The sequence below is a fragment of the Tetrahymena thermophila genome (genome assembly GCF_000189635.1).
Source record: "Tetrahymena thermophila SB210 genomic scaffold scf_8254449, whole genome shotgun sequence".
NCBI lineage: Eukaryota > Ciliophora > Oligohymenophorea > Hymenostomatida > Tetrahymenidae > Tetrahymena > Tetrahymena thermophila.
Window position 1 is genome coordinate 113,404 of NW_002476228.1, and position 19,711 is coordinate 133,114.

At 23.3% G+C, this 19,711-nt stretch overlaps 4 protein-coding genes across 4 annotated transcripts; 3 read left to right on the top strand and 1 right to left on the bottom strand. All coding sequences in view use genetic code 6, as the record gives it.

Annotated features, from left to right (window-relative positions):
* Positions 1 to 1,827: 1,827 nt before the first annotated feature.
* On the top strand, positions 1,828 to 3,084 carry TTHERM_00773430 (hypothetical protein; the record flags this gene model as incomplete). The annotated part of the gene is made up of 6 exons (XM_001031596.3): positions 1,828 to 2,139; positions 2,217 to 2,268; positions 2,331 to 2,408; positions 2,458 to 2,674; positions 2,734 to 2,882; positions 2,939 to 3,084. The coding sequence occupies 6 exons, from the start codon at positions 1,828 to 1,830 to the stop codon at positions 3,082 to 3,084; spliced, it is 954 nt and encodes a 317-aa protein (XP_001031596.1).
* A 519-nt stretch (positions 3,085 to 3,603) lies between these two features.
* On the bottom strand, positions 3,604 to 4,422 carry TTHERM_00773440 (transmembrane protein, putative; the record flags this gene model as incomplete). Its single annotated transcript, XM_001031597.3, has 2 exons — positions 3,604 to 4,148; positions 4,221 to 4,422. 2 exons carry the CDS (start codon positions 4,420 to 4,422, stop codon positions 3,604 to 3,606), a joined length of 747 nt encoding a protein of 248 aa, XP_001031597.2.
* A 1,413-nt stretch (positions 4,423 to 5,835) lies between these two features.
* On the top strand, positions 5,836 to 12,223 carry TTHERM_00773450 (PAS domain S-box protein; the record flags this gene model as incomplete). Its single annotated transcript, XM_001031598.3, has 11 exons — positions 5,836 to 6,129; positions 6,438 to 6,843; positions 7,084 to 8,338; positions 8,457 to 8,768; positions 8,827 to 9,367; positions 9,428 to 9,738; positions 9,797 to 9,881; positions 10,157 to 10,384; positions 10,503 to 11,332; positions 11,394 to 11,704; positions 11,757 to 12,223. 11 exons carry the CDS (start codon positions 5,836 to 5,838, stop codon positions 12,221 to 12,223), a joined length of 5,040 nt encoding a protein of 1,679 aa, XP_001031598.1.
* Positions 12,224 to 12,802: 579 nt separating this feature from the next.
* On the top strand, positions 12,803 to 19,652 carry TTHERM_00773460 (PAS domain S-box protein). Its single transcript, XM_001031599.2, has 13 exons — positions 12,803 to 13,180; positions 13,366 to 13,756; positions 14,149 to 14,868; positions 14,920 to 15,478; positions 15,668 to 15,979; positions 16,037 to 16,658; positions 16,714 to 17,039; positions 17,094 to 17,148; positions 17,222 to 17,449; positions 17,593 to 18,530; positions 18,689 to 18,939; positions 18,994 to 19,041; positions 19,093 to 19,652. Exons 1-13 carry the CDS (start codon positions 12,902 to 12,904, stop codon positions 19,494 to 19,496), a joined length of 5,133 nt encoding a protein of 1,710 aa, XP_001031599.2. The 5' UTR covers positions 12,803 to 12,901; the 3' UTR covers positions 19,497 to 19,652.
* The last annotated feature ends 59 nt before the right edge of the window (positions 19,653 to 19,711 follow it).

Consider the following 19,711-nt stretch of genomic DNA (forward strand, 5'->3'; position numbering starts at 1 on the left):
TTATTATTTGCGAATCTAACTATTTGCGATGGTCTCAAATAATAAAATTGTACTAAAAAAATTAAATACTTCAGAAAATATTGATATGAGCTTACAATCACATAAACCTTTTAACTCTACTAATTTGAAATACAAACTCACTCTTGTTATAGTTAATTTTTGCATTACTAAAATTTATTCAATTAAATTATTTTAAATTTTTTGTTAATTTAAAAAATATAAACTAATCTTAATTTATAATATTGTTAAAGTTGAAGAAATATTTAAATATTTCATCATCTAACTTTGTTTTATTAAATAATAATATTTGTTTACTGAATAGATATTTTCCTAAATTATTTTATAAAATATCAAATAATACATAAAATCTTAGTGATAGATAGTAAGTAATATTAATAATTTTTTGCAAAAAGCATTCAAAATAAGCTATTTGAAATATTTAAATTAATACAAATATATTATTTTTTTCTTGACTAATAAAATATTTTTTTGTATAATCAGAGTTCTTTTCTAAATAAAATAAATTTAATCAATTTTATTTATTTTTTTTTTTTTAATTAAAATTATGCTTAATTTTATAAAAATTTTATTGATAATCCTATTGCTTTATTCGTCTGAATACCGTAGCCTCTCAGTAATTAAGACTTAATCACCTTCTTTACAATTTTGGTTGTTATTAATATATAGAAGAATTAAAGAAAGTTTTTTTTATAAAAAGTGTTGGGTTTAAAGAAAACTTGCAATTGGAGAAATCCTTATTATTTTAATTTTGTATTTATTTTTTAGATGATAAAAATGAACTATAAAGTAAATTGATTAGGAATAAAAAATAATTGGAATGGAGAGTCGTAAAAGAAAATTGATATATCTATTTATAAAAAAATGAAACATTTAATGAAAATTATTGATTTACATTAAAATAATAAAAAACTAAAATGATAGTCAGCCTAATTCAAATAATAAATTTTTAATTAAATAATGGTTTTTATTATTACATAAAATTATGATAAATAAATGATAATATATATATTATTTTATTAATGAAGAAATTTTATATTGGCTTTCACTAAATTTTTATTGGTTATCCTTTGTGAAAAATGGAATTTATCAAATCTAATAAGTAATAGTAAAGTTTTCCTTAATTTTACATTTAGTTTATGAAAATCGTTTTAGTTGTATTTTATTAAAATAATTTTCTATGTCTATCTATTTTTACAATTACTTATATAGTATTTACTTTATAAAAAACTAAATATTATATGACTTCTTACTAAAGTGAAATATTTAAATGATTGGTTTACTTACTTTTTAAAAGATTCAAATACTATCATTTATTTGTTAACAAAAATCTTTTATATTATTTGATAATTTATATTTTATCTAAATATATTAATAAATTAAAATAAATTTATCATTTAGTATTAGATTGAAAATTTTAGATGTTGAAGTTTATTGATTGAGTTATTGATTATAAAAATGTTTAGAAATAGATAGAAAATTTGACATTTTATAAAATCTAAAAATGTATATATATATATATTAATTTTATAATGAGATAATTATTCTTTTTCTAATTGAATGTATTTCCTAAATTCTATTAAATTTTGAAAATTGGTCTTTAATAAAATTGTATAACAGAAATATATTAAGTTAATAAAGTCAATCAATATATGAACAAATTTTTCAGATTCTAAAAACTTATTAAATTAAGTCAATTAATTTTCTTTTATTTTATTATAATTAATTAAGTTTTGAACTTTAAGTCAATATTATTCTTAAAATAATTAACAGAGGAATTCACCAAGTAACCTAACTTATTTAAATAAAATGTACTAGAATTAATATTAGCAACCTCAATAATAGTATGGCTATAATTAAGGATAGTAAGGATAATAATACAGTTAAGCATACTAGCAATAACCTTACTAATAGTAATAAGGAAGTCCTTACTAACAATAATAAAACTATCCATAAGGATATGGAGCTTAATAATAAGCATACTAATAGTAATAATAAGGCTATGCATAATAATAAGGATACCCTGCATAGAATTAGCAATACTATCAAGAAGATTATGATAGTTTGCAGTAATATTAAGATAATTTCAATAGTGTTTAGCCTAGAACTCGTTTAGAAAGAGTAATTCTTTTAGATATAATAAATAAAATATTTATACATTAATCACTCACTAACCTAATTTAATTTTATTATTAAAGGAAGCTATGAAAGATAAAGAATCTATAGAAAAAACTAGAATCAATTAGAGAGGTAAAATATATTAAAATTAATATGCCTAACATTCAATAATGTTTAACTAACAAAAAATTTAGTTGGATATGAAACTAGAAATACTGATGTAAAACAACTTCTTCATAATCCTGATCCAAAATCCACTTTGTTTATTCCAGGTATGAAGATTTTCAAGTTAAACAAATAATAAAATTTATTTTAATAAAGAAAACTAGAGATTTGATAAAGATTTTAGCGTTTTTGATAAACAGTAGAGAGATTAAAGATTCGCAACTAAAGAAGTCGCTTTAGAAAAACATAGAATTGAGGCTTTAGAAAGAGAGTCAAAAAGATGGGAGTAAATGGAAAACTAAGTAAATAAAGAATAAGTTAAAAGACAATTTTAAGCAGAAGTGTTAAAAGCTGGAAAAAGAAATACTAATGGGTAAAAAATAAATATCTATTTTTTAATAGTTAAAGAATAAATTAATTTTTTAAATATAGTATGCCATTTAATCCTATAACTCTAGAATATGAAAAAAGTAGTGCTGGTGATTCATTAAAAAAGAGAGATGAAATGGCTAAAGTTAGAGGATATGTTAGGGCAGAAAATTTAGATACTAGAAGTAATTGTGGCTACAATATTTTAACAGGTATTATTCAAAACAAAAAATATTTTTATTTACAATTTATACATTAAAATTAATAGGTGAATAAAGAATTGGAGTTGAATATTTAGTACCTAATCATCTAAGAGATGACTACAAAACTAAAGTAGATTTAAAGAATGAATTTTATAGCATCAAATATAAAGGTGAATAGCAAAATTAATAAAACTAAAATAAATATTATTGAAAAGTATGATTTTATAGAGATTAATAAAATTAAATTGTGTTTATCGTTTTTTTAAAATTAAATTTTAAAAAAGGAATTAAAACATATAAATAACTTAATTTGTTAATACTTTATGAATAAATATATAAATAAATAGCATTAATTTGTAAATACTTAATTACTTTTGTCTCATTTACTATAAATTAACTTATTTTAAAACTTATTTTGGAATAAATTAAAAAAAATATTAAAACCTTTTTTATATTTTTGTTGCAATTTTTTATTTTCTATCTAAAAGTATATAAAAATATTGAATACATTAAATAGAATTGAATATTTTTATAATAAATAAATAAAATTTATATTTTTATTTGAATTAATATTTAGACCAACATAGAATAAACAAAAATATTTAATGGTTTTTTTTATTAATATGGATTTGCAGATTTTAATTGATAAAAATTTTTATTATAGTTATTATCAGTTTAATATTTTTAAATATCTTAAAAATGTTTTGATAGTTACAAAAATCGATTGATATCAATAATAATTACTATGATGTAAAGAATCATTAGAATCATTTTACTCATTTATTTGAGAAATACCCCTCTTGACTTATAAATATTTAAGTTTTTTTATAATATAAACAACTACTATTAAGTAACTCATTTCAAAAATTGTCATAACTATTGTTCCTAAAAAGAATACTTTACTATATTCAACTTCTATTTGATATTAATTCAGAGTATCACAATTATTTTTATCATCAGAATTTTCAGGATTCTGGCTAAGTTAATTTTAGCAATACTAATATGCAGCTGTTTTAACAAAAGTTTGAATTGCTTAAGAAATTTCAAGCTTGCTATCAAACTATTATTACACAGAGTTGCATTCGTGTTACTAAGCTTCAGACGAAAAATCTGAAGTACTCAAAAGCCATTTTCCATTAAAATATGGATGACAGATAGCATTACTACAATATACATTTTGTTGTAAAGAAATTATAAAAAAGATCATGAAAACTATTTGAGCAAAGCAACATATTCCAATTAATTTATATATTTATCTTCTTTGTTTGGATTTGTCTTAAAAAAAATTGTATATAGAAAGTACAATAGATACCATGACTAATATTATTAAAACTATGAATGATTTACTGCAATTCATTTAAAAAGTTATCCAAGCTTCAACAAATATGAAAATCATAAACATTAAGTGAAAACCGTTTATAAGCTACATCCACCATTTTCCTTTTTGGTAAGAAGAGAGCTCAATTTCTATTTATTCTGATATATCATAAGAATATAAGATATCAGAATCATTTATTTAATCTGCACTTAAAATAGGTCTTTCATTCATATTTTTTTAACAGCTCCTATTTATTTTATCTTTGATTATTTGATCGTAGCTTTAACGATATATATATATATATTTATAATAACAATTATCTTTTAATAAAAAAGTCTAAACATGCAATTAATATTATTTCTGAATAAATATATTGATGTAATATCTAATTATTTTTATTTTATATTAGAAAAATACCTAAATCTGTATTAATTCTGATAAAAGCTAAAAACGAAAGTATTTAGACAAATATTCTTCATAAATAAAATAGATTTTTTATTTGGTTAAAACCTGAATTAATTAATCTTTATCTAAATGAATCTATTTTTTTTATTTATAAATCATTATATAATTTATAAATAAAAATTAAAAACACCATCAATAAATAACTAACTGCACATTTAAATACTGTATCTATAAAATTAATTTTAAGAGAAAATCAAATTAAAATTGAAATAGTTAAATTTTATTTATATTTTTTTTAGATTTATGAAATTTGTTACATAATGGAAACATTTTCTATTTTTTTATTTATTAAATAAGAAAAATATGATATAAAAAATAAAGAGAGTAAAATAAGAAGACTACAATTTATATTTCTATGTTTGTGTTTATGATTTAAAAATAAATATTTGTTTTATAAAAATTCAGGTAAATAATAAATCAATTAAATATTTTGTTAAATTAGTAATCTGAAATAATAACATTTTGAACCCTTATATATTCAAATTACAATGAAATTTGATATTTATTTGTTATTTAATAAATCTATATAACAATTCTTATTGATTAAAAATTTAAATGTAAGCAAAGAAAAAAATAATCATAGTATATAAATTTTGCAGTTAAAGCAAATTAATATTTATTATTATATAATTAAGCAACTTTTAGTATAATTAGCATAGAATTTACAAAGTTTTACTTCATAATTTTATTAGATATTTAATATTTTAAAAATGTATTTGTCTCTCATCAATGCTTTAAAATGTAAAATCTAATTTCAGCTTTTAAGATAACTATCATTCATTTTTATAGAGGCCTGGAATTTAGGAGGGGATAGTTATTTTTAACTTCTTCAGTGACTGATTTATTCAATCTAGTTCTCCTTTTAAATGATGCTGTTTGTTTTGATATGAATGAAAAATTTTGAAAAGAAATAAAAAATAAACGATTATTTAGATAGTTAGATTACTAAAATTCATTTAAACAAAAATAAAAGAAAAAAAGAAAAGCTTTTTTATTAATCTGGTGATACAAAGAAGACTTTATAATAAATACATATTAATCTGTAAATCAAAAAAATTATTAATAAATACAATAAATAGAACATATATTTTAATAGGAAAGGTAATAGTGAAATCAAAAAAAAAAAAAGAAAAACAGAAAAAAGGAGTACTTAATAAAAAATAATAAAGCAAATAAAAAATGTTTATCATGCTTGGCAACCGTGGTAAGGTTGCCTTAGATGAATCCAAATGGGAATAGTTAGATAGGAAAATAAGAACATCAATATATGCTTTGATGCATGATTTACTGCAAGCTAACTCTGTCTCGCCACTCATCTATAAGTTGCTTTTATTGATAGAAGGTATACAAATTGCCTATTATTCAATTAATCCAACATTTGGATACTTATGGAGCAGCGGAATCACTAATGTATTGTAGTAGGCACTCAAATACTTTTAATTCAATGGTAGCATATAAAATATCGATTAAAGCGTAAAATTATTATTATACAAACTGAATATAAATTGAATTTTAACTTCTTCATTAAATTTAATTCTTCCTTTGATTCTAACTAAACAAAAGTATATAGAAATAGTAGAGCTTAAGTAATATAAAATAGTAATAAAACGAAATTTACTAAAATGTAACAAAAAAATGAAAAATATACAAAAAATCTATCATAAAATATATAAAAAGCATGATTATTATTACGTCTATCACAAAAGAATTATAAAACAAATTACATTTTAAAACAATTAAAGTTTTTTCTACTCAGTAATTTTTTTAATTTCTTAAAATAGATATTTTTAACGATACTATACATAGTCTTCATCATTCAAGTTATTGGCATAGTTTTGTTCATTTATCAATTGTTAAGGGCTTCTTAAAAAAACAAGAAATCTTCAACTTTCTCTTCATACGTAACGAAACTCCTTTCTATTTACGGCATTTTAATCAACACAATAGCTTTTATACCTTTCTTTAACATATTTATCTAAACGTTATACTGCAGCACAAGCATTCAAACTGGATAGAATCTAAATTGTTATAATGGAATTTATTTTGTACACTTCAGTTTGGCAGTATTAGGAATGATTTTACTCTTACTTTTTACAGTTCTCTTTTTAAGATTGTATATTGATTTGAACCCTTGTTCTACTCTTCCTTTTGCTCAGCCATAATCTTAAACTAGTTTAGTAAGAACAGGTAATTTTTTAGCTTTGCCTTTCAATTTGTTAATATTAATAAAAATACAAGAAATCTTAACTACCCTTTATTGAGTAAAACAAGCTCGCAGTATTTAATTATTTATTTATTCATTCGAAGAAGATTAAAATAAAAAAATTCCATATTACTGAATAAAATATTTTTTGAATTGAATTCATAAAATATTATTTTATTTATCATTTACAATAAAAAGTTTAAACTTTACATTTTTTTTTTAAGTTTTAAAGATTCTTTTGCCAATGTATACTACATTCGATCCTAATGCAAATATTGCAAAACCTTTTATTGTTTGCATGGCTTTGTATTAGCTTTTGGTTTTAGGATATAGATATATATCAGCTCCTTTATATAACAGAAGCGTATAGCAATTATCATGCATCATAGATGTATGTTGCTTTTGGATAAGTTGTGCATCTTTTATTTGTGCTTTGATAGATGCTGGATCAGTTGGTATTCTATATATGATAATAGGAGCACCTTTTATATCTGTCACTTACTTGATGATTATAAACTACAGATATAACCAACTAATGTCATATTAAGTCAAAAATTTTAAAAAAGAAAACGATCTTGAATTATACATAAATGTGCTTATCAATTTAATAGAAAATAGGGATAAACCTAATGAGCGTATTTAATTAGAAGGTGTCATTAAATATCATGCAAAGAATTGCTCAAAAACTGCAGATTCGTGCAATTGCTAACAATTAATTCTTGACAAGGAAGACGATAATAATGGTGGAGGTGGCAATTCATCTCAAGGCCATAAAAAATGGTATCTCTTTCTTAGGAATATCTTATAAGATGGTTTTGAAAAGTTTCAAAAAAGCTCGCGTTTACATTTACTTCATGCATATATTCAGCAGGGAAAGCTTTAAAATAAATTTAAGGCTCTTTTCGAACTGATGATTACAGAAGAATAAAAACCTAATCTCTAAGAAGAATTCTCCATTTACAGATACAAGCATTTAATAGAAGAAGAACTTATAGAAGGTGACCTACGTGGTTAGGAAAATAAGGGAATTGAGGTTAACAATATTGTAACTTTCTAAAACAAGCTTGTTGTCTTTTTGAATGCTATCGAAAAATCTGTCAGCTTCCATCTTGAATTTTGGAATAAACTATTAGAAGAGCAACCTGATATTTAGAAACTTTTGTAATTAGGTTCTAAAATCACAAATACTGTTGAAAATACTTCAGATTTGTTTGAGTAGCTTTAGGAAATGAATCCGAATCATATCAAATGTCTTGAAATTTATGGTAATTTCCTCAAAGAAATAGTTAACGATGAACAAGAAGGTGTTAGAGTTATTGAAAAGGCTGAATATGTTAGCAAGAGTAATTAGGCAAATAAGTAATTTGTTGATACTGAAAAAATAAAATATGGAGAAAATTCTAACACTTGTATTATCACTGTTTCTGGTAACTTGAATTCAGTTGGTATTGTAACAAATTCTAATAATGAAGTTTTTAGGTAATAATTGGCCATTCATTACAAATTATTAAAATATCTTTATTTATTTATTAATTGATCAATCTATTGATTATCATCAATGAAGTTTTATTTTTAAAAATATTTCTTATAAATAAAGAATGCTAGGTTTCTAAAAAAATGAAATTATAGATTAGAATATTAGCAAGATTATGCCTAGAGTTTATGGAAATCTTCATGACTCATTCATTCACAGATATTTAGAGACTTCAGAAAGCAGAGTCATTGGTGTAGAAAGATCAGTTATGTGCTTAAATAAGTAAGGATACATAGTTCCTTGTACTCTTATGATTAAGGTATTACCAAATCTTGATGATGGTATTCAAATAGTTGGTTTCTTGAAAGAAATTGAAAACTAGGACATTAAAAGCTAGTTAGACAGAGAAGAAGTAGTTCATTACTTGATTTATAGGTATGATTTACTTACTATTTACTTTTTTTATTGATGAACTTTCATATTCAAATAATAGAGATGACAATTAATAGATTCAAGGTATTTCTGAAACTTGTCATGAATACTTTGGCATTCCTGCCCAACTTATTTAAGGTAACACAGCTAATTCACCTGATTTTACTATAGATTCTATTGCTCCAGCCATAGTAGACGTTTAAAATTTGACAGATCTCAAATCTCCTTAAGGAATGGTTGTCTAAATAGATACAACTTATATTCAATAAAACTTTTTAATAGATGAAGAAGAGTTTGAAAACGATGAGTAATATGAATAAGAAGCTGACTATAACGATGGACAATAAAATGGTAATTATGGTACAACTGGAGGAAGTCCATAAAAAAAATCAAGATTCAGAGTTGCCAATATTAGAGTCAATTTGATTGAAGAATAGGAATTTGGAGATGGAGTAAAAGTCAATGTTATAAAATTTATTGAAGTTGATAAAAACGATGAAAACCTTTACTAGTAAAAGTCTGCAGACATTCAAAATATGGAAAATCTTAAGACCACTTAAAAGCAAACCATGCAATAAGAAGAAGACAAACACTCAAATATGGTAAGTTAAACAAAGTTTTTTGATTTAGATCTTTAAATACTAACTTTTTGCATAAAATAGGATAATTAGGATTATGAAGAAGAGGGATCAAATGTATCAGGAACTTCTGCAAATGATGAAATGAGATAGCTAAAAGATTTTAAAGCTATGATATCAGAAAAAACAGTTCCTAAATCTATTAAAATTCTAACAAGAACAGTCTTCATTTTAATTCTCATTTTGATTGCTTTATCAGGTTATGATTTAGGTTTTAAATTGACAAATAAGAGCGATGTTAACGAGGCTATAAATGCTATTTACTACGGTTACTTAAATCCCACTCTCATGGAAGAAGTTAATTACTATACAAGAATGCTTTAGATGCTTGGAAAGTAAATTTTTATATTTTTCAAGTTTTCATAATTTAAACATTTTTTTAAATCTAAAAAGTTATTTTTATGGATTAACACCAGGCACATCCACTGCATCTAATATAAACGATGGAACAAATAATGTTTTAGAATTCTAAGCTTAAGTAAAATTATTTATTATTATTTAAAGGTTTTATTCTTACTCATAATTCTTTTTTTATTTTTTGAAATTAATGTTTTTACTTTTCAAAAAGATCTATTTATAATTTTATAAATGAATTAAATTAAATTAAGAAAAGAACTTAAAAAAAAAATCATTTTAGCTAATTTTAATTTTAAAATGAGCAATTTTCTTTAATTTAGTTACTATTTTGCTTCTTTCAATGCAATAGGGAAATAAAAAATTAATAATAATTTTTTCTAATACATAAATTAAAAGCTTGATAATTATGTGACCTAGCTACAAACAAATGTATTTACAGTTATTAGATACTAAATATAAATGAACTCGAGAAAATCTAGTGTGCCTGCTGACCCTTAATACACTATTTATTCTTAAACATAGACAGGAACTATAACAACTGATTAAAAGCTATTTACAGATGCAATTTTTGCTTTTATTACAGCATCATCTACTCTTAAAAGTGTTGCAGTTTACAATTTTGTGGTAAAATATTTATTTTTATTTTTTAATAGGTTTTTAAATTATTTTTTAATAAGATTATTTTTAAAATATTAAAAAAGTTTATAAATATTTAATTAATTTTATTTTTTAAAAAAATTAGGACTCAGGTGCATACTATGGTTTAACAACTCCAAATCCAGGATATCAAGAATCTACTTCTAAGAATATTTATTATCTTAGATAAAATGGTTTGTTTGTATTAAAAGATGCTGCTTATACGATAGCTTAAAATTTTTACAATTTCTATTATAATATGGTTGATGGTTATGTGACAAATTATAGGGTAGTAATGATTATTGCAATTATCTTTTTAGTGATTTCATAACTTATATTAATACCTATTGTTTTCAATGTTATTAAAACGAATAACAGAGTACTTTCTCTATTTGGTTATATCCCTAACTCTGAAATAAAAGAGTTGGCAATGAAATGCGAACGTTTTATCTAAGATTTCTTGGCTTAAAAAGAAATAGATGAATTAAAAGACGATGATTAAGCCAAAAATAATGACAACAATTAAAAAAACAATCGTGATGACGAAAATGGCTACGAATTAAATAATGAAGAAGGATCCGAAAATAAGAATGAAGAAAGTGTTTAAGTTAATCCTTTAAGCAACAATCAGCTCTAGAAGGGAGGAAAGGATCATAAAAAGGATTAAAATTAAGATAAAAAAGATAAAGATAATGATAATGATAAGGATAAAAAATAGAATCAAGAAGATTAAGAATATGTCGACTAGCGTGCCTAATAATTGCTAAACTAAAAAGATAATAATAAAAAGCTAGTCATATTCAAATTTGGTATTATGGCTGCAGTCTTTATTACATACTACGTTGTGCTTTATGTTCTTTCAACTTAATTCATAAGCAACATAGAAAATATATTTGTGCATCTTTAATGTGTCTGCCTACGTCCCTCTTATATAAAGTACATTTAATCATTTATTAAAAATACAATTTAAATGATTTTTTTATAATTCTTAAATTAGATACCTCTTCATGTATACAATAGAAGATATAGTAGAAATTTAGACAGGAGGAGCTATTGATACATCAACTAATAAATCCTTGCGCACAATATTCTCCAATAATATTTACAACAATGAAAATTTGATTCTTAAATCTATTGGTTATTCTTTTCCTTCATAGCTTAGCAGCTATGTATCTCTATTTACCAATGCATAGACTCAAAATGTATGTACAGCTATGAGCTCAATTACAGATTAAGATACATGCGGTGCTAATTCTAACTAAATTCTTAAGAGCGGACTTTAGACAGCCATAGTTGCTTATGATTTGAGTAACTTACATTTTCTTAAATTATAAAAATTTAAAAATTATATTTAAAACAGAGATGGGAGATTTGATTAGTGCATTTGGTAAAACCCCGTATCCTGCTTATTAAACTGCCACTTTATAATTAACTGGTACAGCTAAATAAACTATTTGGAGAAACACATTAAGAACATTTTTTTCTACTTCTTCAGCAACATCAACAGCTGCAGTTATTTTCGCGAATTTACAATAATAAATAGCTTTCTTAAGGCCGGCTTTTGATTAGCTAAATAATTCTCTATTGAATGGAACTTTTAGTTATCTTAACTATAGGAGCAACACAGAAATTATTATATTCAGTATTTACATCGTGATAATCTTGATAGTTTTTATATTTATTTGGATTCCTTATCTAAACGGTTTGAATATAAAAATTTGGAGAACTAAAGGTATGCTCAATATGATACCAATGGACGTCATAAACAAAAACGATTAACTTAAAAACGCATTTACTAACGGAGAGATACTTCAAGCTGTAAAATGATCAACTTAAAAAATTAGCATACATATTCTACGTTTTTTTAGAGATTCTCTATAATTGGTAATAAATAAATAGGTAGTTTTCCTTATATAAATATATTATCTTGAAAAAAATTTTCAAAATAGAATAAAATCAATCAATAAACAAATCTTATAAAGCAATATTCATAAATTCACTTTAATTTGGTTATTTATGCCTAAAGCATAAGTTATAAATCAATAAATTACAGGTAAATTTAATGAATGTTAAATTTAATGTTGTATATTAATTATATTTTCTTTTTTGTTTCTTTGTTTGTTCAGCTTTAACTTCTATTTCCTTATATAATTTTTTTCCTTTTGCATTTATTTTGTTTATCTTACAAAAAAAATAAAGCATTTAAAATTCTAATTTAAGAAGAGGTTTTTTTAAATGAATTAACAACTATTAATTTTTGGTTGTTTAGCATATTTCAAATTAATTAATTAAGCTTTTTTACTCTACTCGTTCAAATAATTAACTAACTTAACTAATAAATTAAATAAATAAATAAATTTACAGAGTTGGATAGAGAGTTGTTAATAATAGAGTTGATTTTAACTGAATTAATACAATTAAAAAAACAACAATAAATATCAACAATTATAAATATAAAAGTAAAAAGTGTTGTGAGTTAATAAAAAATAGATAGCAAGATAGGTGATGTTAGATAATAAAGGTAGCTTTGAGGAATCAAAATGGTCAGAATTTGAGAACAAGATTAAATAGAACTTTTTTTGTTTGATGAATGAACTTCTTTAATCATGCTCCATATCTGTTTTCGTTTATAAGATATTTCTATTTGTTGAAGCCATTTAAATAGCATACTACGCTATTTACCCTTCTTATAGTTTTCTGTGGAACTCTTCAGCTACTACAAATTTCTAAAAGGCTTTGGAATATTTTCAATTTAATGGATTAATTGTAGAAGGTTCTTCATCAGTAATTAAATACTTTATTAATCAATTTGGGAATCGTTCATTAAATACATAATGCATTTTATTATTTTATTTGTATTAAAATTTATTATATATATCAAAACTGCCAAGCTCTTCAGAAACTAATTTGATAAAAATTAAAATATTTTCAAAAAATTGTTTATTAATTTAAACTATTTTATTATTAAGCTTTTGATCCCTTTGCTCTATATCACATTTGCAATTTAGTTAATCACTACTGTAGTCCTATTATATCTCCTCTTAAAACTTAATAAGAAGTAGCAAAAATCTACTACTTTCTCATTGTATTGTATCAAATTACTTTCTCTTTATGCTATATTGCTAACGACAGTAGGATTTTTACCTTTCTTTAATGCTTCTATCTCCGTGATATACTGTACTGACACTAATATGAACTGTTATTCAGGTCTATTTTTTGTTCACTTTTCAATAGCAATATTATCATTGATTCTTTTGCTAGCTTAAACTATATTGTACATTCAGCTTTTTATAGACTTAAATCCATGCTCTCATCTCCCTTTTGCAGCTCCATAAAATAAGATTAATTTCATAAAATTAGGTAAATTAATTCATTTCCAATACTTCTACTTATTCTACTAATATTTTTAAAATATCACAATTATTATTAATTAAACTCATGTATGCTAAAATGCTATCAAATTATTTATTTTTTCAATAAAATTTTTAATATTATTTATACAATTTTAAAAAATATGAAACAAAAACAAGCAAGCAAATAGTATTATTAATTTTCTAAAATCATAAAATAAGGATGAATTTTTTATTTCTTATTATTAAAAAATTTAACATACCAATTTAATTTTTTTTGCTTAAGGAAACAGCTAATCATTTTATCGAGAATACAAAGTTTCTGTTTTTATAAAATTATTTCTATGCAATTTCATAAAATAATAATTATTATTTTACATAAACTTTATTTTATAATTATAGTAATAAAAGCTATCCTACCACTTTACACATCACTTGACAAAAACGGGTCACTTGGAGAACCTTTTGTTATAGGGTTAATGATATTTATACTAATTTTACTTGTTTAAAGGTATTTGTCTTGTCCTATGTATAATAGAAGCGTAGAGTCTTTGATAGGAATATTAGAAGTAAGCATATTTTGGATATGCGTTGGAAGTCTAATTAGTGGTGTTTTGAGTAATGCAATAGTGGGTATGTTTTATATGTTTATTACACTACCTTTCATATGTGTTGTTTACTAGATGATATTGGTTAAAAGAAATAATTCATACATGACTAAATAGATAAAAAATTTTAAAAAGGACTTAGAAATTGAAAACTACATAAATATTCTATTGAATTTAATTGAGTCTAGAGATTAAGCATACCCAAGCATTTAATTGGAAGGTGTTTTAAAATATCATATAAAATATTGTAATAAGGCTTCAGACTAATGTTTTTGCAGAACCTTTAGCTCAATGAAAGAAGATGATGACGAAGAGGGTAACTTAAATGCCTAAACACTTAATTATGGTGAATCTAATCAAAAAACTAAAAACTGGTATCTATTTTTGAGAAGCATAATAGCAGATGCTATAGATAGATTCCCTAAGAGCGCTAAATTGCATTTATTGCATGCATATATTTTGCAAGGGAAGCTTTAAAATAAATTCAAATCTTTGTTTGCTCTCATGTTTGCTTGTAAAATTTGAATTGAAATATTTTTGTTTAATTTTATATGCCTAAACATAGGTGAGTGCAAACCGAATTTCTAAGAGGAATTCTCAATATATAGATATAAGCATATTATAGAAGAGGAAATGGTTGAAAATGATGTTAGGACATAAGAAAGTAAAGGCATTGAAGTAAACTCTATTGTGAATTTTCAAAATAAGTTTGTAATTTTCTTAAACTCTATTGAAAAATCTGTTATGCTTCATTTAGAATTTTGGAGTAAACTATTAGAAGATACCCCTGACATTCAAAAAATACTATCTCTTGGTTCTAAAATTACAAATACAGTTGATTAAGTCACTGATTTGTATAACTAGCTCTAGGAAATCAATCAAAATCACATCAAATGCTTAGAAATTTATGGAAATTTTTTAAAAGAAATAGTTCATGATGACTAAGAAGGCACGAAAGTGATTGAGAAAGCTGAGTATGTTAGCAAAAGCAATTAAGCAAATAAGCAATTTGTAGATTCAGATAAGATCAAGTATGGAGAAAATTCTAACACTTGCATAATTACTGTTTCTGGCAACCTCAATTCAGTAGGAACAATATCAAATACTAACAACGAAACAATGAGGTAAACTTTAACAATTAAAATATTTAATTTTAAATGGTTTTCAGATTTAAATTAGATATTGATTTTTTATTTCTAAAAACATTTGATTTTTTGTTTATTTTATTAAATTAATTAAAGTTTTTTAAGTTGAATTAAAAATATTTAAGCTATTGCTTATTCTTATTCACTTATTATTATATGAAAAAAAAGACTTTTAGGATTTAAAAAGAACGAAATTATAGATTAGAATGTCAGTAGGATTATGCCTAAAGTAGTGGGTGATATGCATGACAAATTCATGAGAAGATTTTTTGACACTTCTTAGTCAAATCTGATTGGTCATGAGAGATTCATTTTTTGCCTTCATAAAAAAGGATATTTGATACCATGCACAATTATGATAAAAGTTTTACCTAATCTTGATAGTGGTATTTAGATTGTTGGCTTTTTAAAAGAAGTAGAAAGTCATTCACAAAAAGGGTAATACGAGCATGATGAAGATATTCATTATTTAATATTTAGGTAAGATTTAAATTAATTGATTTATATATATAATAAATATCCATTTTTTATCAATAGAGAGGATTCTTATTAAATCCAAGGTATATCTGAATCATGCTATACTAACTTTGGTATACCAGCTTCATTAATGTATGGAAATACTTCAAATGCTCCAGAATTTACAATTGATTCTATAATACCTGGCATAGTGGATCCTAAAAATGCAGATGAATTAAAATCTGTTCATGGAGTCACTTTGACTATTGACACTACTTACGTTTAACAAAATTTCTTGATAGAAGATGAATAAGATAGCTTGATGGATGATGAATTTTAAGATTAAGTTCAATAAAAATTTAATTAAAAAAATTCAGATGACAACGCCATAACAACAAATCCTTAACAGAATCAAAATGATAATTAAGATTATAATTAAGAGTAGCAAGAATAAGAATAAAAAATTTAATAAATTACAAGAAGAAAAATTAAATATAGATAAGCAAACATTAAGGTTCATTTACTGGATGAACTTGATTTAGGGGAAAATTTAAGAATAAAAATAATTAAATTTACTGAATAAGAGCTAAATACAGACCAATTAGATTAGCAGTTGTAAAGCAAATAATAAGTTGAAGATAATAATTATTCAAAAAAAAATATTGAGTAATCAAAAAGGACTCAAAATAATTATTAAGGATTTGTAAGATATTTGTTTATTTTTATTTATAAACAATTAACAAAATTATTTAATAAAGCATGAAGAAAGTTAGAATTAAGATGCAGGAGATGATGAAGGATCTAATATATCAGGTGCTTCTGTTGCAGAAGATCTTAGACATTTAAAGGATTTCAAATAAATGATAAGTGAAAAAACAGAACCTAAATCTATCTTAATACTCAAAAGAACAGTTTTATTGTTATTGATCATTTTAATGACTTTGGCTATTGTTACCCTTGTCCTTAAAATTCAATAACAATCAGATATTTAAGAAGGAGTGAATGCTATAAATGATTCTACAATTCAAATTAGTTTTATAGAACAAGTAAATTACTATACACGTCTTCTTTGGCTTGTAGGAAAGTAACTTTTTATTTTTTTATTTTATTTATGACTAAAAAAAAATTTATTAAAAAGTTCTATGCTATCTTAAAACTAATAATTCAATTCAGAATCACAGCTGAGAGATGATGTAACTAATTAATTATTTTTTAATTTAATATTACTTCAATCTAAATTAAAAAATAAAAATTTATATTATACAGATAGATCAAAATGTCTAAAGTTTGTAAGATACTGTCTTCAGTGTTGTTAGAGATGAAATAAAGATGTAAAACAGGCAAAGCAGTCCTTCCCCAGATCCCGTTTTAGATTTCACTGTTTTGCAGCAAACAGGTTAAACTGAGATTGAATAAAAAACATTTTCAACAGCAATCTTTTAGTTTATTACAGGTGGTTCTGCTCTCAAAAATTCAACTTTGGAAGATTTTATAGTAATTTATATTGAAATTTATTTTTGGTAGTTTACAAAGATAATCTAACAATCAAATAATAACTTACTTATTGAATTTATTCTGAGTTATTTAATAAAACTAGATTAAATATTTTTTTTTAATATTTATCTTATAAATACTAGCCATAACCCCTATCAAGTGGATCTTATGTAAAATCTACCTAAATATATTTCTATTTCGTTAGAGAGAATGGAATTGCTATTTTTAGAGATTCTGCATTTGGCTAAGTTACAACTTATTACAACTTTTACTAAGATCTCATACAAAAATATAGTACAACATTTTTAATAATAATGATAGTGGCTTTATTGATTTTAGTTATTACTCAAGTAATTCTAATTCCAATCGTCTTTTCTGTGATTAAGACAAATAATAAAGTTCTTTCTTTATTTGGATATATACCTCTAGAAGAAATTAAGGAATTGGCAAATAGGTGCGAATAATTTATTAAAGATTTTCTGTCTTTAGAAGCCAATGATGGACATAATGATGAAGATGAGTCAAATCATTAAAATAAACGTGCTAATAATTTAGGAAATCAAGATGATGAAAATGAAACTAATAACGATAATAGAAACGATGAAGGATCTCCAACTTCAAAATTAAGGAACTAAGGTGAAGGTGCAGGAATTTATGAATTGAATGGTGAAGATAACTTGGATAACTCTTAAATAGAAAATTAAGCCCAAAATAATATGTATGCTAAAAAAAATCAAAATGCTTCATAAGTTGATTAAAATAGCAGTGTAGTTAATTAGTTTATTGACAAATCGAAAACAGACAGAAACAAAAATCCTTAGCCCTCATCTCATAAAAAACAGTAGGAACAACATGAAAAGGAAGCATAAGAATTAGAAGAATTCGAGAGTATGAGAAGCGCAAAATTACTTAACTAGACAGATAACAACAAAAAATATGTCATCATAAAATTCTCTCTCTTAGCAGTCATTTTTATAATCTATTTCATAGTAAGATTTGTTCTAGAGCAAAATTATCTTTCATCAATCAACCATCTTTATAATCATCAGATGATTATTTCTTTACGTCCCACATATACAGAGTATTTATTTACCTATTTATTTATTATTTATTTATACACTTTTATGAATTCTATTTATCATATTGGCTGTTTGTTTAAAATTCAAAATTACATTAAAGTTTTTTTAAAGAAATTTAATATTACTTTTTAATGAATAAAAATTATATTAATTTTATTAGATATGTGCTTTTGTTTGCTATAGAATAAATTGTTATGATGAAACCAATTAGCTATAAAAATGAAACTGATCTTAGAGCATACTACACTTCTTTAGTATATGATATTTCAAAGTAAATATCAAGCTCAGGATAATAAAGCTTTCCATCTGCTTTTAGCTCATATTTAAATTAGTATAACGCTACAGAATATGGAGATATATGTTCAACTAACAGTTCATTTAATTCTTAAGATTGCGAAACAATTTAAAATGGTAAATAAAATAATTTATTTAATTTAAATTTATATAAAAATTTTTTAAAAATAGGTATTTTGTCAAAGGGTCTACAAACCTCTATAGTTTCTTTAATAGAAGGTAATTAATCAAATTGTCTTTTATGCTTATAACTTTTATTATTACAAAAAGGTATTAGAGATTACATTGTTGATTTTTCTTCAAAGCTAGGATCTGACAGTGATAAAAATTTAAAAACATAAATAGCATACTTAAACAGTGATAAACTTGTTTCATTTTAAAAGTCTTTATAGTATATGCAGCCAAGCATGCTTTCTACCAATGCCTTAATGGTGAATAACTTTTCCAGCTTGCTTACATAGACACAAAATATTGAAATAATAATATTATCAATTTTTATTACTGTGACTATAATTATTTTCTTCTTAATATGGTTACCTTATTTGAGAAGTTTAAGTAATAAAATTTGGAGGACAAAAGGAATGTTAAATATGATCCCGATAGATGTAATAACCAAGCATGATTCCCTTAAGAATGCATTTATTTCTGGTGACATTCTAAGGGCAGTAAAGTGAAATTAATTAAAAATATACTTTTTTTGATTTACGAAGACCGAGTATTTCTAATTTAAATAAAATTAACTTAGATGATTTATTTTTATTAAATGGTAATGCATACTTTTTGTATATTAAGTAGTAATTAATTTGAATGAAAAAATTTAAATATATTAATTATGTTTAAATAATTAGTAATCATTTGAATTTTTATGATAAATACAATTTAAAAAAAT